The sequence below is a fragment of the Battus philenor genome, unplaced genomic scaffold (assembly GCF_028537555.1).
Source record: "Battus philenor isolate CCGP_79_NKW_IND1 unplaced genomic scaffold, ilBatPhil1.0.hap1 SCAF_22, whole genome shotgun sequence".
NCBI lineage: Eukaryota > Metazoa > Arthropoda > Insecta > Lepidoptera > Papilionidae > Battus > Battus philenor.
In genome coordinates this window covers 5459222-5485024 of record NW_027181685.1, presented here as the reverse complement: position 1 = coordinate 5485024, position 25803 = coordinate 5459222, and the positions used below count along the sequence as shown (strand labels likewise).

Genomic DNA, 25803 nt, shown 5'->3' with positions numbered 1-25803 from the left:
TTTACGGCCCAAATGGTGAGACGAAATGCATATTATGTAATAACAATGTACATAATAGTAATAATTTTATCAGTTCACATATAAATGAAAAAAATCACAAAAATCTTTATGAGAAAAGATTAATGATACAAAACAATATTGTTAGTGATGGGAATCGAAAACGTTGTGATATTTGTAAAGAATTTCTTTTAAATTTAGAGGATCATATAAAAAGCTTGAATCATCAAAATGCATTGAAAAAAATCAAGATTTTAATAGAGAAAGACGGAAATTTCCTAGAATTACCCGAAAACATTGACAGTGGACCACATATTTATTGTATTATTTGTAATAAGTATTCAACCTTTACCTCTTTTGAAATTAAAGACCATTTGAACACTTCCCAACATAAAAGAGCCCGTTCAATAATATTACAATATTATAATGGAATTTTTACAGTCGAAGGTGTCAATGACGTTTTATGGTGTAAGATTTGCCAAATTTATTTAGAAAATTACATGGAAGTGATTTTTAAACATGTGGAAGATGACCTACAACATATTAAGTGCCTCAAGAAGATAAGGGGATTGATTGAAGGACATGATATAGATATTGAGAGGTTTTTAACTTTTGCTACAGAAGATAAAGCTTATTGTAATAAATGTCAAACTGGAGTTTCCTGCAATGTGGACAATCTTGAAAGGCATATTAAAGGAAAAATACACTCACCAAAGAAAAGATAATGGTTAGCAATTTTGTGCTGACAAATTATACCTAGTTATTTTTATTCCATCAGAATAACAAACAGTTGTAAGAGCAAGTAAAGTATTTTGTAAATGTAGATGAAGATACAACTTTGATAATGTTAAACTAACTAAAAATAACCTGATTGAACCCAATGTAAAATGACTGCAGTACTTCTTAGTTGCAGAAACATTTGCTGCAACAGGGCGGTATAACATTCTGGAACCAAAGTACAGATAAGCTGAATTTGGTAATCCAAAACAGGCTTTTACTTGTTAATATGGACTTATTGGAGGCACAATTTTTCTGCATTTGATATCAAATCTGAAGACTGTTTTGGAACTGACACACTATTTTCTGAAAGGCATTTTTTACACATCTCTGAGATGGGAATGTCTTAAAAGTTTTCTGTTAAGATGTTTTCTTTTAGATCATGACAGTCACATACTCAAATTACTGTCCTTCATGCTCATGACCTGCCAAGTATCATTGTGATGTCTGCAGGTGGCAGAGGAATCTGGTTTTATTATATAATCAGAATCTACGACTATGGACAGCATCTTAGGCTACCTGCTGATATACACCAATGCAACCATATCCTGCGATTATCTTTGACAGTCTGTAGGTGAAGTCAAGTGCAAGTTTGAAATAATGTAATCTATATTCTATTAAGTTGTTAGGAAAAACTTGTCCTACTTGTCTAACATCACAAAAAAACACTGATTCTTCGTGACCATATGTTATGAAGAATGGGTGATTTCTTTAATTTGTTCTTATTTTTGGAGACCTTTTGTTCTCCAATACCATGGCAAGTGAAAAATAAAGCAGGGTCTATTTATATCATTAATAATTTTTCACTGAATATTATTATTGACATGACTATCTTATGCTTCTTAATACCTCACATTCATTCATCCTTTTTTCCTTCACAATAACTTGCATTACTTTTATTACCTTTCCTTTCAAACATTACCTGAACAATGTAGGATCTTAAGGTTACATTTTATTTTTGATTTTTGCATTTATTTAAATAATATTATCATCATTTTATTTACCTATTATTTATGTGCAGTTTATTTTTAGAATACTTTAAAATTATAACAGTTTATTATCACTTTTATTTCCTATTTTGATTTATTTAAATATTTTATCTGTCCCTTTATCTGTTGGCTCTTATCATAGGTCTCTTGACCTTCTTACAGAAGTCTAGGAGAGTTTGGCGACTTTCCTTATGAGCAATAAGGAAAATCGCCAACTAGTGGTGCGATGGTCCCTTCTTCGGCCCTTTCTTGCAGATGAAACTGGTCATCGCTCTTTCCGTGCAACGTACCGGACAGCCAGTGATAAGGTGCACTCCCGGGTCATAGATGCATGAGGAACATAAAACTATGAAGATACTCGGGGAAACACTCGTCTCATGAACATCTGGTCAAAAACCATGTCCAGCTCAACCTGACGAAGCACGCAGTAGGACAAGACGGCGTGTGGTAACTTCCGTGTTACAGAAGCCGTCGCCGCTTCCATATCTCTTATATTCCATTCGCCAAGCGTATCCAGACCAAGCTTCCACTTGATAAAATGGATTATTGCTTATACTCTGGTCTTCATTTACTCTTCACGCGCGTACTCTTCGCGTGTTTGGTCAAAAGCTTAATTGGACAGATCTGTGATAATGTCAGTATTAACTCTTATGGTTTCAAAGGTTAGAACTCCAATTGAAAATGGAAGTTATTGGAAATCTTACATGAAACTAATTTACAATTACAACGCCTAAACTATACAGTTAAGTCTGCGTAATTTCACAATGTTACGCAATACTTGCACCACACTTGAAGGCGACAAAAGAGACTAGAGAGCATGATAGATTTATAGTAAGATGAAAACCTCTTATTGATTCTTTCATGATATAAAAGTTTACATGATACTCGCCACGCGTAGAAGAGTTAGAATATGTATTATTTACAGACAACTTATAGATATAAAGATAACTTGTATGTTAACGTACATGTAATGTAGGTGAATATATAATTTATCTATGGGGCACTACTATTGTGGGCCTTGGAGCCTATGGAAGCGGTTACGAGTTCAATGGGTCTTCAATGACATGCTTCATTTTCGGGAAAAACATTCTATTTACCTAAAATGTACGTATGTAATGTGAATACGGTAGTCTACATAAAGGTTAAAAATCTATCGATTACAATAATATTCAATATATTATGTTAATTCATTTTTTCAACTCCTTACAATTGAGCTAGCTGCTTTTATTAATATAGTTGTTAATACTACTATTGTAAGTAAATTTATTTCATATAAATTGGGATTTCCCTAAAAATGGCTATGAACAAATAAATACAAGTGATGTAATTTTTATTTGTTTTGTGTAATAGACATGGAAATTACTATCATATGTATATACATTACTATTATATGTTTTTTTAAATTATTAAATGGTGTATCATTAGTGACGTTGTACAAATAACTTTTTTGAAAATAAATGTTTATAATACGGTTAAAGCTTCAGTTTTATTTTAGTGAACAGGTTTTAATTTATTATCAAATTTAAGTACTTTACGTAACTTTTTCAAATTCTTCTCGTTGTTGCCATACTTGAAAAATGTGTATGCTATATACAATTCTAAGAAAAATTTGAGCATTAATTATTAATAGTATAGACATGAAATTTGGGTAAATTTGAAAAAAAAAACAAAGTAAAAACGAGTATATCGTTCGTAACTAAAATCTTATTTTTTATTAATGAAAAAAAATTGTGTTGGATTGCTGCGGTTTTTAACTTTTCTATTTCATTATTGTTAATAATATACACAAAGAAATATCATAATTGAGAAGTAAAATGCAATAATAAATTATTTTTACTCAATTTACAGAATGTATTATAACTATAGTGTAATGACCAAAAAATGAACAATTTGTCATTGATTAGTAATAAGGTGACAAGAATGCATCTTGATGAATCTTTTGTTTGTTGTAGAATATTATTTTTTAAGTTAATCGACTTATTAGATTAGTGTTCCGGGATTAATTTCTATTTAACATGTTGATCGAAGGCCATAGGGGTCAAAACATTGCCATGGACAACAATATGGAAACTATGACTAAAATTTAATTATTAATTTAAGTCAAATAACTGTCTGCAGATATATTTTTTTATAAATTGTTACTTGATTATAACGTAAGAATTGTTTGTGTAAAGAAGCAAAAGTAAATTTGATATAATTCATGATTAATAAAATTTGGGAAAAATTTCGAATACTGAAAAACTAAATATATTAGGTTTGTTTACATCAGCTTTAGACATAATATACATAATAATAGCAATAAGAGAAATATGTATATGATAGCTATAACGGAGAGTATTGATTTTTGTATTCTTAATGTCATCTGTTGCACTAAAGTGACACTTAATTCGTCCAACTTCAAACAGAAATGTATTTGCTAGATAATACGAAATTTCAAGTAGGTACTTCGATAATTTAACGACTGTGACGCAACATTATTATAACGGAAAACTTCTCGCTTAGTTGCAAAAATGAAAACAAGTCTGCTATTTGGGATAATCGCAAACTCAAAAACGCGGGTTCGTTGTGTATTTTGTGGGGTGTATATACCGAAGGCAAATAAATGTATCGAACAGCATTTAAATGGTTCAAAGCATAAGGACAACATTGAGTTAATGACCGAGAATGGAATATCATTTAACTCTGATATCTTGTACTGTAAACCTTGTGAAGCGTACTTGCCTGATACAGAATCTGTCACGAAACACATCGAGACCGATTGTCATGCTAATTGGGTAGCGGCTATGGATGATTTGGTAGACGGTGAATTTATTCGCCTAAACTCGTATTTATCGTCGGAGAGCGACAATGTATTTTGTGAGGTGTGTCAAACTAACTTACATTGCACACTTCAAAACATCGAAGAACATGTGAATGGCCTAAGTCACCGTGGCAATATAGCAGAAAGGCTCAAACCGCTAAATGGAATATTCAATGTCGACAACAATGATGAGCTTTGGTGTAAAGTATGTGATGGATATATTGATAATAATGTGCCTGACATCCTAGAGCATATTGATGAGGATACAGAGCATATGGAATGGTTTATAGAGATTGAAGACCTAATAGAAGAGCAAGAAATATCAATAGTTAATTATTTAGCCAATGAATTTGAAAAGTTTGCTTATTGTAACAAGTGTAATGTTGAAGTACTTTGCAACGCTCAGAGCATTGAACAGCATGTTAATAGCGAGGCACACTTAAACCAGTTTAGTTAAACACTTGGTCATTTAAAAATTTTTGCCTGTAATTTATTCACATATATTAGGTTATTAAATGTTTATAATTCCAATATTTGATATATCTTACAGATCTACTATGTAATATAATAGGAAAATTATTCATAAAAAGCTTTATTGGACTTATTTTTTTTCGTGTTCTTAATATCAACATTTGCCATTTGAGAAAAAACATTTGGAATAGTAATTCTTTGTGTTAGTTAACATTCCTCTTATACCCAATTTTGCCAGTTTGTGTTCAGTAAATTTATTATTATGATTTATTGCTAGCTTTAAAATTTCTACTAGCTTGAGATAAGCAATTGATACGTTCAAAAACTTCATTTAAATTTAAAATAGAAGTTTACATACCCTTGATATTAAAGATATGAGAAATAACTTTTATGCAAACATTAAATCAATTGGCTTAATGCCCCATGCATAGGAATTGTAATCACCAATACTGCTATAACTTGAATTTATTGCTACACTATTTAAGTTAAGATTTTTTTAATTGTAATATTAAAGTTATTTGAAGATTCTAGAGGTATTCTTTTTTTTTTAATTGTTAAATCTTATTTTATGGTAACTAAATAAATCTGAAAAAAGACATCATTTATTAAATATTGCATTATTTTTGTTTTCACCTAAAATCTTTGCTTAGTTTCTTTAATACAGTCTTTATAATCAAAATACAGATGATAAAGCACTATTTTAGCCATGGATATAATAAAGGAAAATAAAATTAAAATGAGTTACAAACCTTTTAAAAACAAATTTAATGAAAAAAATTTTGTCTACAGATTCTTTATTTGTAGTAAATTATAATAGCTAATTTACAAATGACTATAGTAAAAAATTAATTTAAATCACCAGTAAGTTTCAGTTCTACATTTACTATCAGTAAACCTTAGTTTTAATGATATATTATGATCTTATTAGAAGATGTAGGTCTATTTTATAAGGTTTCACGTAATCAATACACTCATAAATGAATAAAGCCTTTATTTTTATCTTTCTGTTTGGGTAATATAATGACAGATTGGAGGAATTATAGAAAATTTTCATCTTCTTCTTTAATAACCTCCAAAGGTAAGTCCACAATGTGCGGTGATTCATGGATGGGGGATTGTTGGGAGTTGTTTCTTGTAATATTTCCTGCTACTTCGTCTCCAGTCCGTGCTTGCAGTCTCTGTCTATCTAATTGTACTACTTTCATTATATCTTCGGCGCAACAATCTATTTGGGTTATAGCATCACATAGACTGTTCTGTAAAGATCTACAATATTATTCGGATTTAAAAATGTAAAAAGGATTTATGTAGCAACTAGCTCGTGAATTTGCACATCGAGGAGAAGAATAACGACAAATATCGGCTGGGTTGGGTTTTATTTTGGTTTTTGTGGCTTAACATTTCGACATCGTTATTGTGAGGGTTGTCCAATCAAATGTCAGACGCTAAATCTTTTAAGATCGAAGTGCAATAACTTTTATCTTATTTTAACGACTTGTTTGCATTTAAAACTTCAATGGGTTTAAGGTGGCAAGGCGTAGAGTCTGTCTCCTGTCTGTCTCCTGGTCTTTTAGTCTGAACCTCTTATCTAAGTTGGTGGGTTCGTTGGGGTGAATCATCACGGGCTGTTAACGGAAAAGAAAGTCACCAAGCTGCTGTGTTATATTATATATTAACCATCTTCGTTGAACACGTTACATCAGCAAAAACTTTGAGTACGTAAACAACATGAAAAATACAATGATGCATCAAATGGAGTAATATTTTACAGAAAACCCTAGGATAGAAACAGTAGAACAAGGGTAGTCGACTTGTATATTGTACAAGATAGTTTCATTGTAAAGACGTCCACCTACAAGATGGACAGGCGACTTTATTAAGGTCGTTGAAAGATCCTGGATACAGGTAACTTCTTTAAGATTAGAGAACATTGGGAGAGGGCTTCACTATTCTAATTGAAATAAAACACTTGGGTCAAGTGTACCTCCCATGGCTGTTCCATATGGAATGCTTTTACGGATTGTCTGTATTGACAAAATAACATTGCTATTTTTAAATATTAGAGAAAAATAACATGAAGGGTTTCGTTAAACATAGAAAGATGGTTCGTGGCGACGTTTGTCTACGCGTGGGACGGTTTGACGGGAGCTACCCGAAGTACGTCGTCTGCCGACAAGACTATTATTTTTTCTTCGCCCAAGAGTGTCGTCGGACAGGTCTAGTAGGATAGCGATAGCTCAATTGCTATCCTACGTATATGTTAGCAGTTTTTTTTATCCTATATAAGCGAAGCATTTGACCTTTGTCTCGCCTGATCGTAAGCAAAACCTGGTTAGGTTAACAATGATAAATGCTTAGAAGAAACCTATTCATTCTTGTTTTGAGTACTTCCTAAGTTATAATTGTCTGAAAACAATAACGCCGGTAGATTGTTCCACTCTGGCTGTTCGCACTATAAAATTAAAAAAAAAAGTTTAGTACGGGTGGAAGGAATTTCATCGGTGTACGGATGTCGAGAAACTGTACGTCTTGTTCTCCGATGGAAGAAAGGAGATGGGGGAATTATTTGGAGTAATTCCGCCGGACACTCTCTAAAACGCTGTATGTAGAATACCGTTAAACTGGCAACTTATTACCGTAATTTCAAAACGGTATTATTGGATTTTTATTGAGAGAGCCTATATGCAGCAGTGAAAGTTCTACGGCTGAAATTTTGATGAATTAAAATGTTTAATACTTACGTAATCCTGTCTAAATTATTCCTTAAGTTATTGGTAAACTTTCTTAGTTTCCCTAGCTCCATGCGCAGCTGGTAGCTCACTAGATCAGCGGTATGCTCTTTGTGTGGACGTAGAGTTCTATCAGCTAATCTACTTTCAACAATTCTCTGTCTCTCCATAGTATCAAGTACACTTTTTTCAGTCGCAATTTGCTCATTGTCTAATGATTTTAAATCACGGATAGCCTGTTTACGAGAGCAAAACATTAATATTTAGTTAAGTTTAATGATCACATGCCATACGATAAACGTTTAAATATAACACACCTCTTCCCTTTGCCAATCAAGATCTTGTAATTTGATGACATTCGTGTGCAAACGTCTTCTCAATACTGCATCAACTCTGGAACCATACGCCTGTGCGGCAATTGAAAGCTGTACTCTAGCCTCCCTGGTCTGATTCAATAAGAAAGTGTAGGTAAAAATGTCTATAACAATGTATAACTATTCAGTCAAAATACAAAATAGCACATCTGTAAATGTGGTGATCTCTATTAATATTGGTCAGTTCGGTTAACTAGTAATCAGGGGTTTCTCTACAGTCACTTTATAGAAAGTCCGTCGAAGCAAAAGATCATAGCATCGTATCTATCCAAATGTATATATAGATTTCCACTTATGTACTAACACATCACGATATCTCTGAAATCATAAAACTTAGACACAAAATTTGATAGTAATAAAGATAGTAACATGAACGAATTTCAAAAAATTACACAGGATTAATAAAAAAACACATTTATAGGTATAAAATTTGGCCAGAATATAGAGAAAGTTAGTATGCACGCTGATTTGAAATAGGTGAAAAAGCTTTATTTTATATAAATAGGAGGAAAAGCTTTATATTAACTAATTTGCTGTTAATTAATGCACCCGATCGAGCAGTGTTATTAGTGCATACTCAAAACATACCTTAAAAAATGAATTGTATACATAAGCATTTCAGGAAAACTTGCATACTGTTGTTTTAATAAAATAAAAAGAAAAAACGCATATCTTAAAGAATCTAATAAGTGACTAATAATTTTTTTAAGTAAGAAAAGGACCAATATTTAGCCACTTCCGCACATGCAGTGGTAGTCGTGCAACAAAATGCACCGCCCGCCCGCCCGCTGATAAATGCGCATGCGGCAAACAATGCGAATTACACAACTACCACCGCTAAATCACTCAACACGTGTTTCAACCCTGCACGGGGCATCTTCAGGAGTTATGTTACACCGATTAGTGCCAAACACAGAGGAATATAGGAATAATGTGCGGAGGTGGCTAAATATTGGTCCTTTTCTTACTTAGGATGGACTTCCGCAAAATAACGCCCGATTTCATTAAATAATAATTGTTTTTGATAAACCTTTTGTCGTGTCATGATCGCTTGTCTCAATGCATTAATTCCAGTATCCTTCAAAGTAGAACATCGCTTCTCCCATCGTGTTAATGACAAACACCTGGATTAGATATTAAAAAAATAAATATAAAACCTTATTCGCGACTACACATAATTTTTTAATCTACCCAAAAAAGCTTGTCGAGCTAATGGCGATTATCGATGGACCGAAATTTAAATTATAAATACATACCATCTTTTATAAATTAACATTTTTATCTACGCTACCTTTTCTTTTTTCTTATTCCTTTTTCAAAGTTAACAACAGAGTTATTTTCACAGCATGCTTCGTCAACGGACATCGCTTGACATTTTTTAATTGTGTCATTCTCTATTCTTTTTTTAATTTTTTCTAATTCAATTCTTTGCCTCTCTATTTGAGGAATTATACTTTGAAACTTTTTCTTTTCTTCTTGGAGGAACACCAACTCCTTATGGAAATATAAATTCACATATTTGTAAATATAAACTTTAATAATTAAATTTAAATTCAAATTAAAATTATTTTTATTCACGTAGGCATTTGAGGAAGAGATTCAACCCGGAGATTTCTGAGGGCCTAGTGTCTCGAGGTAAATAAGTTTAGTTAAGCTGATTTGAAATAAGGGAGTTGGCTACCAGTTACAATAATGAGAATTTAATCATAAATTTCGCCACCATTAATTAAAGCATCATCAGAGAAAGAATCATTAAGTTGAGTTGATGTTAAACACGTTAGTTTAAATGAGCCATTCCTTTAATTACAACCAATATAGGAACCAGAAGACTGCCCCATGAAAGTGTCATTAGATTAATATGTTCTCAAATATCTCGCGTGCGTCTTGTCAATTGCGTACTCCCCCGTCTCACTATTCACATAATTCAGACGGTGACCAGCACTTCCGAGATCAAACTAACAGATCGCCCAGACACCCAAGAAGTTTATTTGGTGTTACTCGTAGTTAATAGCTATATTAATCTGCCATTGAAACATAATTCTGTGCGCTTCAGGCACCATTGAATATGCAATTGGTTTATGGAATTGCGTACACTATGGTGATGGCCTGTATAAGTTATATTATGATTAATGAAACTTTAAATTAATTTTATAATCATAATTATCCTAACCGAAGTACGTAGGCCTCCCCTATAGGTTTTCAATAAGATCGAATTGAGGCAGACACAGACGTACATCAGCAACGCAGTGCTTGCTGGTCTGTGGTTTACACTCGAAAACCTTAAGGCCGGCTATTTATTCTGACGCTATGTGACCTGTCTACTCCCACTTAAACTTTATTCACTTTAGCCTAATGCAGTTTATCGATTGAATTTTTCAGCATCTTCATTACAATTCCAATAAATGCAAAGAAAGGTACCTGCATTATTGCCACTTCAACTAAATCAACCATTGGACACAAAGCTCCAGGTCTTGTGCATGCATTGGCAGCTCTAATTTCGTCATCTATTCTTTGGACTACGACGTTCAGAGCTTTATACTCGTGATCCAGGGCTTCAATAGATTCATCAATTCGTTTTTCTAGATCATTAAGAATCCAACGCCAGGAGGCAACGTCGGAGATTCTGTTTCGAAAATTTTAACAAGTCTGTATTAATTTTTTTTTTCTCTAGACTTATCATTTATCTTAATAAGATTAAGGACTTAAAATGCTATTTTTAATAAATATTTAGAAACGGTTAGTCGAAACCTTGACACGAACCGGTAATGATATATTGGCCATAAAAAATTTAAGCTTCATTATACGGGAGAATAGTTATCAGAGTAAAAACTGTAAAGGCGTGAATATATATAATATTTACTGTCAATTAAATCCTATTCAAAAATCACTAGTTTAAGTAATGAAATCGAAGATCAGAGTTCAAGTAGTGAGATATAGTAAGAAAAAACGTTTTCAAAATACTGACTACCAGATATTAAAATTAATTCCTATTTACTATCTGCCATGATAAGGGTGTAAAAGTTTTAAAGCTTTTTGCTGATCTGTAAGCAATCTCTGCGTATATAAGCAGAAGAAATAACCTCCGAGGTTTTTTATTTTATAAGACAGTGATGTGAGCTTGTCGACTTTTATATAATTATGACCATTAATACAATTTTATTGATTACAATATTTCTTGTAACATTACTGCCAAGAAAAGATAGATTTGGAAATCTTTCATTTGACGTACCTAACAACAACTTACAAATATTCGTCTTACGTTCAACAATTAATTTTTAACAATCAAGTGATTTTACAATGGCACACGCCGACGTATTAATAATAATACACAATATTGAAGCCTTAAATTATTAAGGTTGTAATAATGTATAATAAAGGATGTATTAATGATTTCTTTTACCTCTCTTGCAAGCATTTCTTTAGAAGATATTCATTGGATTCTTTCATAAAATTGTTAATCATTACCAGCTCCTGGGTCTCATTTACTTGTGCTACTACTTTAGCGTTTAACTTATCACTTAAATTCCTAACTTTGTTCAATGCCTCCGTAGGGCCGTACAAGGCGTCTTGGCAAAACATTTCAAACTATGAATAAAAATAAATAAAGAGTAAAACTGTAATAGAATAAAATAAAACAGCAATAATGTCAGGTTGTAAATTTTGACATTCTTGTGCCAATGACATTTTTTAAAAATGTTTGCTAGTAAAATAGGTTTCTTATTAAGTGAGAGAGAGAGATTATCTTATAATTTGAGCAGTAAAGCGTCGAAAAGGGTCCCAAAAGTTAAGAAAGAAATAAAAAGATTTTAAAATATTGACTTATGCTTCTCAATACGTGTATGAAAATGTATTTTATACACACAAAAGCATCAACTTTCCCAAGATGTGTGATATACGTAATATAAATATCAAAAGAACAAATTTTGTTGACATAAGATTTGTCTTCAACAAATCGATATATCTATAATGGACAATGTATACATTTCTACAATAGGATTCCAGGTAATGTTCAGAAAGCTTGCATTGCTAGATTAGAAAAAGTCAAACAACGCGTGTGTGCAACACTGTTAATAACTTCATAGATGGTTGCTTGGGAATGGTTTGTTAGACAGAATATTTACTGTTATTAAATACGTAATTTTATATTCTTTTAAAAATATTGGCCTGCTTAGTTCCTCACTTGTTCATATTGAAATTCTGAGACATTTATAAACCGGAAAGGTGGTAGAATCGTCATGACGTCAATAAGACATGAACAAAGTTTAGTTACTGAACCTACCATCAAATATTATGATATTAGTGAGTTGATCTTCTCTTTTCTTTCTTCTTCTTTTTAGCCGATGGACGCTCTCTGCAAGGCGTAGGCCTCCCCCATAATATTAACACGATGACAGGTTTTGCGCTGCCTCCATCGAGCGACTTCACGCGACCATAACTATGTCATCGATCTACTTCGTAAGGGGACTACTCCCATCGCGTCTACCCTCTCGTAGTCGTTACTAGATAACCTTACGGTCCCAACGGCCATCGGTTGCAAGAGCGATGTGCCCCACCCAATGCCACTTCGAACGAGCAATTCTTTGAACTTCGTCGGTGATCTTGATTCTTTTGTGGATTTCCTCATTAATGATTCGATCTTGCAGCGATTAATTACAATGTTATTTATCCTTAACAATATTTAATCAATAATTTTATGCGAGTGATTATTGATCGTGCTTATTGACTTTAAAAAGGTTAATTGCTTTGATGCTCTGCTAAGTTTGTTATAACAGTGCTTCAAGGTTGCTTATCCCATGCAAGTGGAAATGACGGCAACTTGATTTAATGACAAATAATAATAATAATATCATAGATGATCACTTTATTTATTTCATAAACTTCTAGAGAAAGCGAAATTATATAAAGCAAATTATTCTACAGATTTAAAGGTTTTTTTAAAAGCTAAGTGAACTGGCTTCATAAGCACAAAGTAGATGAGTTCAGCTACGCTGATTATACTGAATCCGAGGAAAAGGCTCAGAAGCCCTCCGATTGCACCTGAAAAAATAATACGTCTGTTTATCGTCGACTGTTATTTGTTTGTTTCTTATAAGTAAATACAGCTTTGGATTTTTCCTCATCATCATCATCTTCATGACAGCCGGTAGATGCCCACTGTAAGACAAAGCCTCTTTCAAAGTTCGCCACGACAACCTGTCGTACTCTGCCAGAATGCAGCGACTTCCTGCGACCTTCACAATGTCATCGTTCATCGAGTGGGGCCATTGGCTAACATTTAGAATCATTTTTTAAGATAGTTAAATCTTTTCTTTGTGCAGAATTATCTTGACATATCTACCCTCTCGGAGAAACGACGGGTTATATTAGATACAACGGAGGGCCGGGAACGCTTCGTCAGAAACGGCCCCTAGCACAGCATCTAATTCTTTCATCTCTTTGGATAAAGTTCAGAAGAAGACGGCTTGATGAGCCTACTCAAAGTGTACTCGAATCAACCCTCTATGTTGCGTGGCCATATAGATTTCTCATGGTTTCGATCAGAGAAAGTCTCACATGAGGGTACTTAAAGCCCTGGGACATTCTCTCGTGCTTTATATACCAGCTTTTTACGCTAAATTATGCCGAAGGCTTTGCCTATAAGAAGATAGCTTTGGCGTGAGTTCTATGGATTTAACATTGACAAATGTCATACCTGCAAAGTAATAGTCGTCGTATTGCGTATGTCGGTGCTGACCCAAGAAAATGTCGTCATAAAAGTGCACGTTTATACGCGTAACTTCCCCACTGCAACGAAACAAATGATATAAAAAAAACGTAATATTATGTAATGTATTGGTGGTTTTAGATCCGAGATGTCCAAAAATCACCGTTGCAGTAGGTCTATGCATACAGAGTGATTGGTAGCAGGTGTAAAAGCTTTAAAGTAGTGAACATGTAGCTCATTAGTCAACAATTTTTTTTAAATCTTTTTCACCTGCTTCCTATAACCCTATATGAAGATTGATCAATCTGAAACTTTATTGGAAAGAGATAGGTCAGTAACTTCTGACAGGAAAGTCTACAAGAACAGACAGTAAACCATAATTAATTTTAATAGCTAGCGATTTGGATTTTGATAACGCTTTTTTTAATTACATTATTTCTAAAACTTACAATATGATTTAACAGCAAATAAATTGCATAAAACTACGTATACATGATTTTTGTTATTTTTTAGGTGATACTTTGTCCATAACGTTTAAAACTAAATATTATTCTATAGGAATTGCTTATTTTTCTTTTTTTTTTTGATAGTTATTGCTTATGGTGTACAAAAAAAATAAGATATCAAAGAATAAAAATGTTACGTTTTAATTCCCCAATCCTGAATTTTCCGTTCGGGTATGCTGACAAGATCCGAGTAGAAAACTTGACTGGAATACAATAAATCGTTGCAGGCTGGATGACATGACGTGGTTTCCTGGTTCGGCTTCCTTTCTTCCTGACTATCCTCATAGTACGCGTATGTCATTTGTTTTTCTAGTTTCGCTGAAATAACAGAAAATGTTATTAATTACAACAATTTAATTACAACTTTTGAATGATACACGTCTTCGTTCAAGTTCGATTCATTTGTCAAAGTAATGGATCTATAAAGAAAAACAAACAACCTTTATGCGAACAGTAATTAATTTTGACCTATGCCTAATACTTGATATCTATCTGTTGATGATAATAATAGCGTAAATTAGAATTTAATCTTACCTCGCACATCTACGATGCAACGGAAATCTGACTTGGTTGAACATATCGACTCCCAAATATAAAGACCTGTAAATAATTTTATTATCATTATAAAACGTTAATACGTATATAATAACGATATATGTGAATATAGTATCGTTTTTTTTTATGATAGGTATTGTATGTAATAGTTTAGGAAGGGCATACGGAAGAATCAACTACGATTAATATGTTTTACGCTCTTAATATGTGCAGATTATTTTTATGGATAATTATGGGATAGTATACACTGCCGGTATCAATGAGGTATAAATACTTTATTCACTTAGTTATTACTTAATGAACTTTATTTTCTATGTCGAAAAGAATCTTCTTAATTAAATATTACAAATGCCTATTATTATGTTGGTGAGTGTTTTTGCTATTGAATAGTAATTTGTTAGTATTCTGTGTCTAAGATTGAATTCAATGTATCTACACAACAGGGCTAACATGATATAATACGTAATGGAAAATGAATGTCATGCAGATGCTGTTCTATTTATTTTTTTCTTTTATATTTATAATAGAATAAGGACCTTTTTTGTGTGTCGATATCTTATAAAGGAAACCTATCCGTTGTGGGTACAATGGAAGAATCATGGCGTATTCCTAATAGTTAGCAGTCAAAACTGTAAAATCAGGCCATTTTTGACGTCTTTTGATATAAATACGGAAACGTCTTCGAGTGCTAGTGTAGTTTCAACGGTAGTAACCTAGTGTCTCTACGTTTTAGGCTGCAGACCTTCGTCGGTTATGATAAAGATGCGAGCAGAGTGCATTCAGCGCGCTCCACCACGGGTCCACGGGATATACGTGAGGTGCAGTACTCTGAATCTGTCGCTAAGACTTTGGTGTGGAGATAAGAGGTCTTCGGCTACGGATGAAGAGCTCTGGTGAGCACTGTTAAGACCTGACCTGATCACTTACTAATTGATATTATACGTATTGTCACTTTATTGTCAATAAATTGCAAAAACATTGGTACGTGTTTTATTTTATTAGTATTTAGAGAGCCCTTAAGGTCATTTATCTAGTTTATTAATTTATAAGTGTTTAAATATAGAATAGAATGGTTCTGGTCAGAACGGTGTATGGCTATTATAGTCAAACAAATTTAAATTTGCCCAATGTTATGTAAAACTAATGTAAACTTACATATATAATGTTTTGCTGTTAACATGAATATTTAAAATAAATAACAATGTTTTTAATTTTACTTATAACAAAAGAATATTAAATCATGAAAATAAGTTTTAAAATTATTCGGACGCAGAAATCGACCATAATGGTCGGAATAAAATAAAACTGTAAATTACATTTGTTCATCCGTAATCTGTTTTAATAAAAAATACTTACGTGGCCAATTATAAACGACACAGTTACATTGCTTTCTTACTTCGCGCATCCACAGGTCATGTTTGCAATTGCTGTCGGAATAGAATTCAAAGTAATCTAGTTTCCTTTCATCTTGGAAGAAACATTGTCGTTGGTACGGGGGTAGCGCTCTAAGAACCGTGTCTGTTTTGTATGTAATTGGTGACACTTCGATAGTGGTCATCTTGTTCATTGGTAAGCGTAGTACTGTGCTGGTGTATACGTGGTCAGTAGGCGAACTAATAAGGACCTAAAAAAGAACTGTAGTTATATGTGATGTACAATATGTGAATTACTATGTTATGAATGGAGCAGTGGTAACCCAGCGGTCGAGAATAGGGACTTGCGGTCGTACGTCGTGGGTTCCATTCCCTGAATATTATATAACCGGAATCTTTGTGCATTAATTATATGGGATTGCCACTGGTCACAAAAAAGTTTTCAGAGGATGGGCAGCAACGTCCTTTGCGTTTCATAACAATACAGTGAGATCACCAATCCGCCCGAAAAGCGTGGCGATTGAGGTATATTCCTCCCTAGATATCTCTGGGGCAGGCTTATGCCCTGCAGTGGGCATCTATGGGCTGAAACGACGAATAATATCAAATATATTATAATGTTATATTTTATGTCTTACGACTTCTCTTATTTGACTATATAAATAAATAATGTTTCAGTTGACAAAATAAAACATTGTGCGATAGGATTTTAATTGAATTCAAGTAAAATGTTATAATACATTTATAATGTTTTTTGTTATTACAATTACGGAATCGTAGATGTTTTGTAAAAAATTAAAAGTATTGTTCACAGAACAGATTGTCTTTTTTCACCAGAAGACAATTAGTAAAGATTAACAGGACATATATGCGATTGTAAGTGGTTTTATCTAGTGATATCAATACGATTTGGAGGAAACAGTGATGAACTCTTTTTGTGTCCTTTTGAACTCTGTTTTCCTCAGGGGAGTACAGGGGAGTACAGAGTACAGGGAGTCCAGTTACTGACTTGACCAGATCAGAGGGTAAGTAATCGTCCACGTGGTCTTTTACAGTCTACTTTCCCTACAACGAGTAGTTTGTAGCAGTTATTTGTTTATCTGTGGCCGATGTGACAAAAATATTTTGTTAAATAATAATAATATCAAAATATTAATTTAATTATTGTATTTCATTAAATTACATATTTAGCGAGGTCCAAAAACGTAAAACTTACGTTAAATCCCACGTTATTTCCATCGCATGAGAATTGATGCTCGCTATTGTTCAGGTATAATTCAATACCCAAACCGTGTACTTCACCCGACGCCATAACTCGCAGTGGTATCATGGTAGGATCTGGTGGAAAAACCTTTGGGTAACCATTGTCCAAACTCCATTCCATTGGTAATTGTGTGGCGTTTTTATTAAAGGTTCTTTGCCAATACACTGTTTCGTTAGTCCTAAAATTAAAATTAATTGTTACTGATTGTTTACTACACTATATAATACGTGAAGAGTGATAAAACAAAACATGATAATTTTTTCCAATACAAAAAGCGTTTTGTAAAAAAAGTTAGCAATACCATTCCACACAATACCATAAAATTACGTCGACCGCAATGTTCGTGTGTTTTAAATTTTGCTTATTCCTGTAGTAAATAACCTCTGAAGTTGAAAGCTTGATACAGCTATGATACATTTCATCCATTTCTGGTACACAGAATGATATTTAATTCAAAATTGACACTATATTTCCAAACAGTTTGCGACAACTCCTTCTTGTTGTTCTTTTCAACCGACAGACGTCTCCTCCAAAGATCCACTTGAAGACTGGTCTGGCGCTGCTCGCAACCAGCGAATTCTTGCGACCCTATCTACATCTTCGGTTCACCTAGTGGAAGGACTACAAAAGTTCTTTACGTCATAGTGTTAATTTTGTACTATATTTGAGTTAAAGGATTATATAAATTTATTGGAAAGTGTTCACGATAGCCTGATGCAATATTTGTTTTACCGAACCAACAGAAAGGTATACATAACAAGCTTACTTTTATTTCTAATGTAAACCTTGTATTATCAGCAATTTGTTACACATATATAAACATGAACAAAGTTTTATATACATATGTATATGAACTCATTTGGACTATATAAGTATAGAAAACAAAAGAAGCTTCCATTATCACTTAATATTGAATAAGATCAATCAAAGCTGGTGTATCATGATGACGAAATTATAGCAGAAGTTGTTGTAGAGCAAATAATGAGAAAGGTAAAGTTGTTTGTTGTGATTCAACAAGAATGTTATGAAATCTAGTCTAATTAAGGGGCACACCTAGTGTGAAATTTTCAAAAAATCGATTTTTTTTTATTTTCATATTTCGATAGGTTATACCTTTAAAAATAACATACTAAAATTTTGAATCGATATCTTAAATAGTTTTTGAGTTACAGCCATTTAAAAGAGTAGCCGCTCGGCAGTTAGGTAGTTGCATTGGCTACGGGAAATGCCTGAGCTACTGTTCGGAGTCTACCGTCTTTTCCAACCTTTGCAAATAGGATTCAGGTTTCTATTGTGAGCCTCCAGGTATCAGCAATTTAGTGATGTGCAAAACTTGTCACAAGGAAATTACTTTTAATCAAGCAAGTCCAAGAGGCCTGGGGTTTAAAATTGCTATCATTTGTGAATGTGGTAATTCGTACATTAATTCTGGACCAAAGGTCGATAATGCATTTGAAATAAATAGACGTCTTGTTGCTGTGATGCGTCTTTTGGACGTCGGAATAAATGGGATCAATCTTTTTTGCGGACTAATGGATCTAGCAAGCAAATTTTACCATCAAACTTTTGATGGATGTTTTAAAAATTTGTGGACAGCTTCTTTAGCTCAACAAGCCCTTTTTGAGGAAGAGGAAGGTGAAACATATGGACCTGGAATAGCAGATTAGCTGTAAGTATGACTTTAATCCATTTATAACAGTGAAAACGATCATTTTATCTTAAAACGCGTTTTTCTCGAAACAGCATTTTTCGAATTTGCTGGAGTGATTACTCGGAGACAAATTATCCGATCGCTATCAAATTTTTTTCACATCTTCTCTATATAGTTCTCCATACGATGACCCTCCAGTTTTTTGATCTGATCAAAAATCGGATTTTGGTAGGCCAAAAACCACCAAAATTTTGGGTAAAATTTAACTTTTTTTTTCAACATGCCGCCATTTTGTCAATTTTTGATTTTTTGATTCGTCCGAGGGTCATCGTACAGACAATATGTTTTTGTTTAACGAAGATCCGCCGGAGATCGCGTGTTATTTCAAAAATATTTAATATATTGTTCCAAAAATTATACTGTGTATTCTCAAAACATGTATAAATATACTCTCAAAATTTTAAAACGATTGATCCACTAGTTTTTTTTTATTAATTCCTAAAAATCGCCTTTTTTTCTGGCTGTCACACTAGGTGTGCCCCTTAAATATATCTAGCTAAATACATGTATACACTTACATCCCATTCAATGGTAGACTGTTAAATGCATAACAAAGTCCGTAGTCAGTAAAAATAGGCTTGAACATCTTTTCGCAACACTCTTTATCGAACCACTCCGAATCTTTGGTCGGACGCCAGTAGCAAGATTTCACCACATCTGTACATTTCGGTGAGCCCTGTTCATGAAAAACATTTAAGATAGAAAAATAATTGCAGATTCCGACGGTCCCATTAATCAAAGTCAAGGCTACCTAATAAACAAAATAAAGAATACTTAAATAAAAATTCAAATAAATAAAATAATTAATTATTAAAACGATAAGTAAATAATATAATAAACAAATGCAATAAATAATTTTATTAAAATATGTAAATTAAACGAATTCACGAATAAAATGAACTAAAATAATTTAATGAATTAATAGAATAAGATTAATTAAACTAATTAAATTAATAAAATTAATTAAATTGACTATAATAAATTATGTGAACGAAAATTACGAAATGAATTAAACGAATAAATTAATCAATAAACGAACCTAATAAAACAATTTAATTAAATAAAAAAAAATACTAGCTATCTCGTGGTGACATTTGCTTTCCTGGTAAATTTTTTTAAGCTTTGACTAAGGAATAATTTTAAGTACATTCGAATTCAATATGTTTAAATTTCTAAAGTCTTTTAAAATTATGTCAACGCAATTTACATTTAAAGAGTTAGTGTTACATGAAAGTAAAAAAAATGTAAAGTAAACATTTTAAGACCAAAAAATTTCAAGATGCGTAAATTTAATATACTTTTTAAAATGTGAATGACTACTAAAATACGTGGTAACTTTTTTAAAATATTTGGGTTAATCAATTAAATTATCATTATACGATTTACGTGACACCTGTGACTACATATGACATATAATATATTTTAAAATTTGTCGCGCAGGTAAGTTTAAGTTATATAAATAACACAGACCGAATCTGAGAGTCGTTATTAAACAATGAATATTTTTACCTTAATAATAAATTCTTGCATCAATATATTTTCTTCGGGATTTAAGCGGTGTGGTAGAGCACGTTTTTCTCGATTAATTTGTGGGCATACGAGAGATGCGAAGAACTGATCCAGCCTAGAATAGCAATTTAAAATCAAAACATCAAAATAAACTTAAAAAAGCGCATTTAAAGTACATCAAAATAGTTTTATCGGAGAATATTTAGTATTTTCTTTAATATAGTTGCAATTATAAAGACGATCAATAGCATACCAGTTTCTATCGAACTGGATTCTTCTTTGCTGAGGTGTTCTTTTGAACTACAGAAATGAACACTATAATTTAAATATTATTATATGGAGCAAATTATGTTTAACTCTTTGTGCACTTAAACACAGGCATTAACAAACTTCAAACTTACACAAAAGTACATTAATGAATAAGGAAATATGGGTTGCGTATGTGATAATGCAATTTTTAAGTACAGTTTAATATTTTTGTTGTTTATGTAATACATTCGTTTGTATCATTTAATCTTTTCGCAATTTAAAGTGAAGAACCTTAACGACTGTAACACATTTTCTAACTAGTACAACTGCTAACAACGTATTAGAATTATACATCGTCATATTAAATAAATAACATTTATTAGCCTATAAAGGTATTTAAAGTATAAATTAAAATTAATAAATCAATTAATATATTTTAGGTTTTAATTACGTAAGAAAGGAAGCTTAAATTAAATTAATTTTTTAAAAGAAATTATTACGTGAAAGTAACCCAGCGGTAAGCACAGAGATTTTCGGGATAAATTCCTTTTTGTTATACAAATTTGTGCATTTATTATACAGGATTGCTCACTGCTCACAAATAAGTTTCCAGAGGATTGGCAGCAGCGTCCTCTGCCTACCATAATAATACGTATCGCCAATTTATCAAGCTTGGCGATTATGGTATTTCCCGCCCATAGATATTATTAGGGGAGAATTGAAATTACAAAGACAAAGACGACGCAGTGAAGTTAAAATAATATTATAACATACTAACTCATTAAGCTCAGAGACATTCGCGTAAGATAGTTGCACGTGTAAATGAGGACAGACGACAACAGTGGGGAACGGTACAGCCCAAATGGGCGTGGGCAAAGAGTCAATAACGTTCACAAACGGAGTGGAGTGCCATTTGCCGAAGAGCTGGATAATATGCACGGCACATAACGCAATGCTGATGACCACGATGATGATCCAGATAACTCTTTCTTTGTAGCTTAGGGTTGGCTCGAAGATGTACCTACAAATTGAATAAAAGGGTATATAGTAGACAGACATTCATACTATTCGGTACGATGACATAGTCAGGTACACGCACAGTTGTTGAATGCGTGTAGTAATAGTAATAGTGATATAAGGGTAGGATTATGTCCTGTAGCGGATGTCTATCGGCTGATATGATGATGATGTTGACAGTATTGTGCAGTATTGTGACAAACAGAAGATTTACAACAAGAAAAAAATGTAAAATTACTGTTAAAGGAGTAACTATCGAGTTTTATTATTAGGTTCTTCTGGATGGAATCGACATCAAGCAGTGGAATGTGGCGAAAATTGGGACCAATAACGCTATATGTAAAGACGCAATTTAAAATAAATTATTTCAAAGTATTGACATTTGAAAAAAAAAATAGCAAAGATAAACAATAGATTCGAAATAATAAATATAAGTTTTAATGTTTTTCCATTAAGGTTTGCAACAGTATTTTCATTTGCTTCTTTCTTGGCACCCGTCTAAGCGATCACAGATATCGGTTACATTCCGTTCTAATAATATTGCATGAGATGCTATGCACGAGCCGGTTCAAATGCTCCCTACGGATTCATCCCTAGGGAACATTTGAAATAAGTTACGTAAACGAGGTTTAGGCTAAGCGCTTAATGCACTTTGCTCTCTCATACCCACGGAATCTGTAGATGCCAATAAACAGTGGAAATCCAGACAGAAAAAAAGAAACTTTCATACTGACCTTCTTTAAGAGAACATTAAAATCTCTTTGATGTTATATTGGATTGGATACATTGGATTAAATTGACGTTATTATATAGTTAATTTTACGCATATAACTTTGATTTTTTACTATTAAATCCAATAAGTATATTATGCTTGTTTTATTAAAATTAGTTAATATAGTTTATGACTTAAATTAAAAAAATATCCGTAATATACTTTAGGTGGTTATTAACGACGTATTTCGTGAAGATCTTACTCCAGAAATCTTTAAAAATCGCTGAAATATTTGTTATTAAATAACTACTATTTAGTTAATTTAGATTAACTGTGTGTGATGTCATTTGTTGTATGCACAGAATGGTTACAAGTGTAGTATTGCATTTTGTATTTGCAAGCATTTGATTCCAAAAGTTTAAAGATTATACACCTATTTCCTTTCACTCTGTTATTAATATTCCTATTTTGTCGGAACACGACAGCCCACTAACTTTTGGCAGTACAAAGTCTGCAGGGATAAATCGTAAACAGTAATTAATTAAAACATTAGAATCTGAACTAAGAAAATACGCTATCTTACTATGTTACAATAATTTTCTTTTGAAAACATTAATTGTTGATAAAGTGTATCATATAATAACAGATAGAAAATGAGCTATATAATTACCTCTCTAAAACATTTACGTCTATAATATTTCACGACGTATAGATAATTTTGTCAATCATAACTTTTCTTTGTAATTTAAGAATAGAAGCTGTGTGGAATCTATTGAAAAATTTCCTTGACAATAATATAACGTACATAAGTTTCTAAAAAGTTATTTGTTAGAAACTTTCGGTATCCCGAAACTAGACTCACTTAACTCCGTGTAGGGATCCCTCGTACAGAAATTGTTTCAATCCCTTCATCACCTCCTTCAGCCACAGCCGCGCGAATAATCTGCAACTTCCCACCTTGTTCCCTTCCATCGAAGCGACAATATTGTTCGTGTCCTTGCCCCGTTGTAAAACTTTTGGACTCAAATATTCGTAATCTTTCACGTAATAATTTCCCATATATTCAAAACTTGACAACGATTCGATGTCGCTTTGACTCGCAGAATTCGCTCGACTTGTTCCAATATTGGGTAGGGTTCTCTGCATTGTTATTTTTTTATTCTTTGGGTATCGGAGAGTAGAGAAGTTAGCTTGAAAGTGACAAGGCGTAACAGCGCATGATGTTAGGTGAACACAATTCCGATAATTGTTTGATGTAATCAACTTTATTAATTAATATTGTTCGAAAGTACATCTGTTCATAATTTGTGAAAAACTGAAAGGTTTAATAAGGATTATGCCTTGAAGATTTTGAAATATATTGTGACTTTACTGTTCAAAATAAATTACATTTTTTTTTCTAGTTTAGACTTTAAAAACGTAGTATATAAAATGTGTTTGTAAAAATATTTAAACCCGGTTGTTGAATTAGGTTTAGAATATCATACATCAAGAATATAAAATACATTGTTAAGGATAGTTTCAATGATTTGACTGACTAAATATATCTAACCCTTTCGCGAGCATCGCCAGGCTCAAACATTAGTTAATTAAAAGGTTAAGCTAACGACATGTCGGTCGGCCGAATGCACTTAAGCTTATTACTGTTATTTAATGATAACGTCAGTTTAAGTTTAAATAAACTTTATTTTTACATGGAAAATATATTTTTTTAAATGAATTTTTCTTCTAATTTTGTAAACTAAAACAAGCAAAAGCTCGATTCTTTTATTACTTATTTAATACTATCTATTGTACACGTCAGAAGAGATACTTAAGAGCAAATAAAATAGTATAATGGGCGGTCTTATGGCTAAAGTCAATTTCTTACAGACGGCTAAAGTATGGACATACAAGGACGAGGGGGGATAGTCAACGTGTATATACATTTATTTATCGATATTATAATTATAAATACTTCATAATACATAATTATACATACTTTTATTTACCTGAGGTCAAATTCTTGTAAAATATTTTCATAAAACATAATCATCGAAAGAGTATTTTTTTTATTTCTTTCAATCGAAGAACAAATCAAACAATTTTCGAAGAAACATATCGCTCCTGGCTGGGTGTTGCTATCAAAGTTTATAATAACTAAAATAGAGAAAGGTCGATGTATATTGTCGATAGACTATGATTCAACTTATTTCTTTTCATTACTTTATGAATAAGACAACAGTAAATAGTGTAATTGTGATATAAGAAAAAAAGCATTTTTTCAGATTGTGAAATATATACACAAAATAGAGAAAAAACCAAGACATCACTTTTTAATCAGAAGTAAAATATTTAGAAACATCTTAGAATTATTAAAAGACAAAAATACAAAAAAAAATTTTTTTAACAAAAAATCAATACCATGTTAAAGTATGGAGATATGTAACCCCTTGATAAATCAACTTTGAACGTGTTAGATGTCTTGTGAAGGATATTCCTAAATTCGGCGAAGACGTTAGAAAAAGCTAAGACTCATGTCGGTACTGCGCCATTGAAACATACGTTATTCAATATACTATATGGTGACGAATATTTAGAGGATAAACAATCCAAGGTTAAGAAATATAATCTGTAAAAAACATTTATAGTAAAAACCAATTGATTGCAAGTCTTTGTCTAGCATTGGATGTCCCACGGCTGAAATAATGATGCTGATCAGTCGAGACTACAATAAAATGAAGACCTTTTTTCCGTATAAAAAAAAAAGCAAATATCGACGTTCTAATAAAGTATCAAAGTATCCGGGCGTTCTAAATCCTGAAACCATATAAATTAAAAGGAGCAAATAACTGGTTTAAAGGATTGTACGCACACGTTGCTTTGTAGTTTCTATTTGTTATATAACATTTTACGTATTTTTATCTTTATCGAAATTCTCTGCTTCGAGTACGTGATACCGATTATCTCCGCATAAACGAAATGTTATTTGTTCATGTTTATATATTAAGAATTATTATTCTTAATAAACAAATATGAACGAATCTTTATTAGAAGTGAATATTATAAGAAACAGTCATGTTGATA

General features: G+C 32.4%; 3 protein-coding genes across 3 annotated transcripts; 1 reads left to right on the top strand and 2 right to left on the bottom strand.

Moving 5' to 3' along the window:
- The first annotated feature begins 4154 nt into the window (after positions 1 to 4154).
- On the top strand, positions 4155 to 5598 carry LOC137923778 (uncharacterized). Its single transcript, XM_068767051.1, has one exon. It carries the CDS (start codon positions 4274 to 4276, stop codon positions 5018 to 5020), a length of 747 nt encoding a protein of 248 aa, XP_068623152.1. The 5' UTR covers positions 4155 to 4273; the 3' UTR covers positions 5021 to 5598.
- Positions 5599 to 6000: 402 nt separating this feature from the next.
- On the bottom strand, positions 6001 to 11716 carry LOC137923595 (tektin-B1-like). The gene is made up of 7 exons (XM_068766814.1): positions 11538 to 11716; positions 10556 to 10760; positions 9429 to 9631; positions 9168 to 9261; positions 8081 to 8209; positions 7776 to 7999; positions 6001 to 6300 (listed from the first exon to the last, which is right to left on the bottom strand). Exons 1-7 carry the CDS (start codon positions 11714 to 11716, stop codon positions 6072 to 6074), a joined length of 1263 nt encoding a protein of 420 aa, XP_068622915.1. The 3' UTR covers positions 6001 to 6071.
- A 1330-nt stretch (positions 11717 to 13046) lies between these two features.
- Positions 13047 to 23883, bottom strand: LOC137923594 (pickpocket protein 28-like). Its single transcript, XM_068766813.1, has 10 exons — positions 23600 to 23883; positions 21787 to 22029; positions 20760 to 20874; positions 19769 to 19926; positions 17492 to 17717; positions 16259 to 16526; positions 14882 to 14947; positions 14485 to 14665; positions 13830 to 13921; positions 13047 to 13174 (listed from the first exon to the last, which is right to left on the bottom strand). Exons 1-10 carry the CDS (start codon positions 23881 to 23883, stop codon positions 13047 to 13049), a joined length of 1761 nt encoding a protein of 586 aa, XP_068622914.1.
- Between the last annotated feature and the right edge of the window lie 1920 nt (positions 23884 to 25803).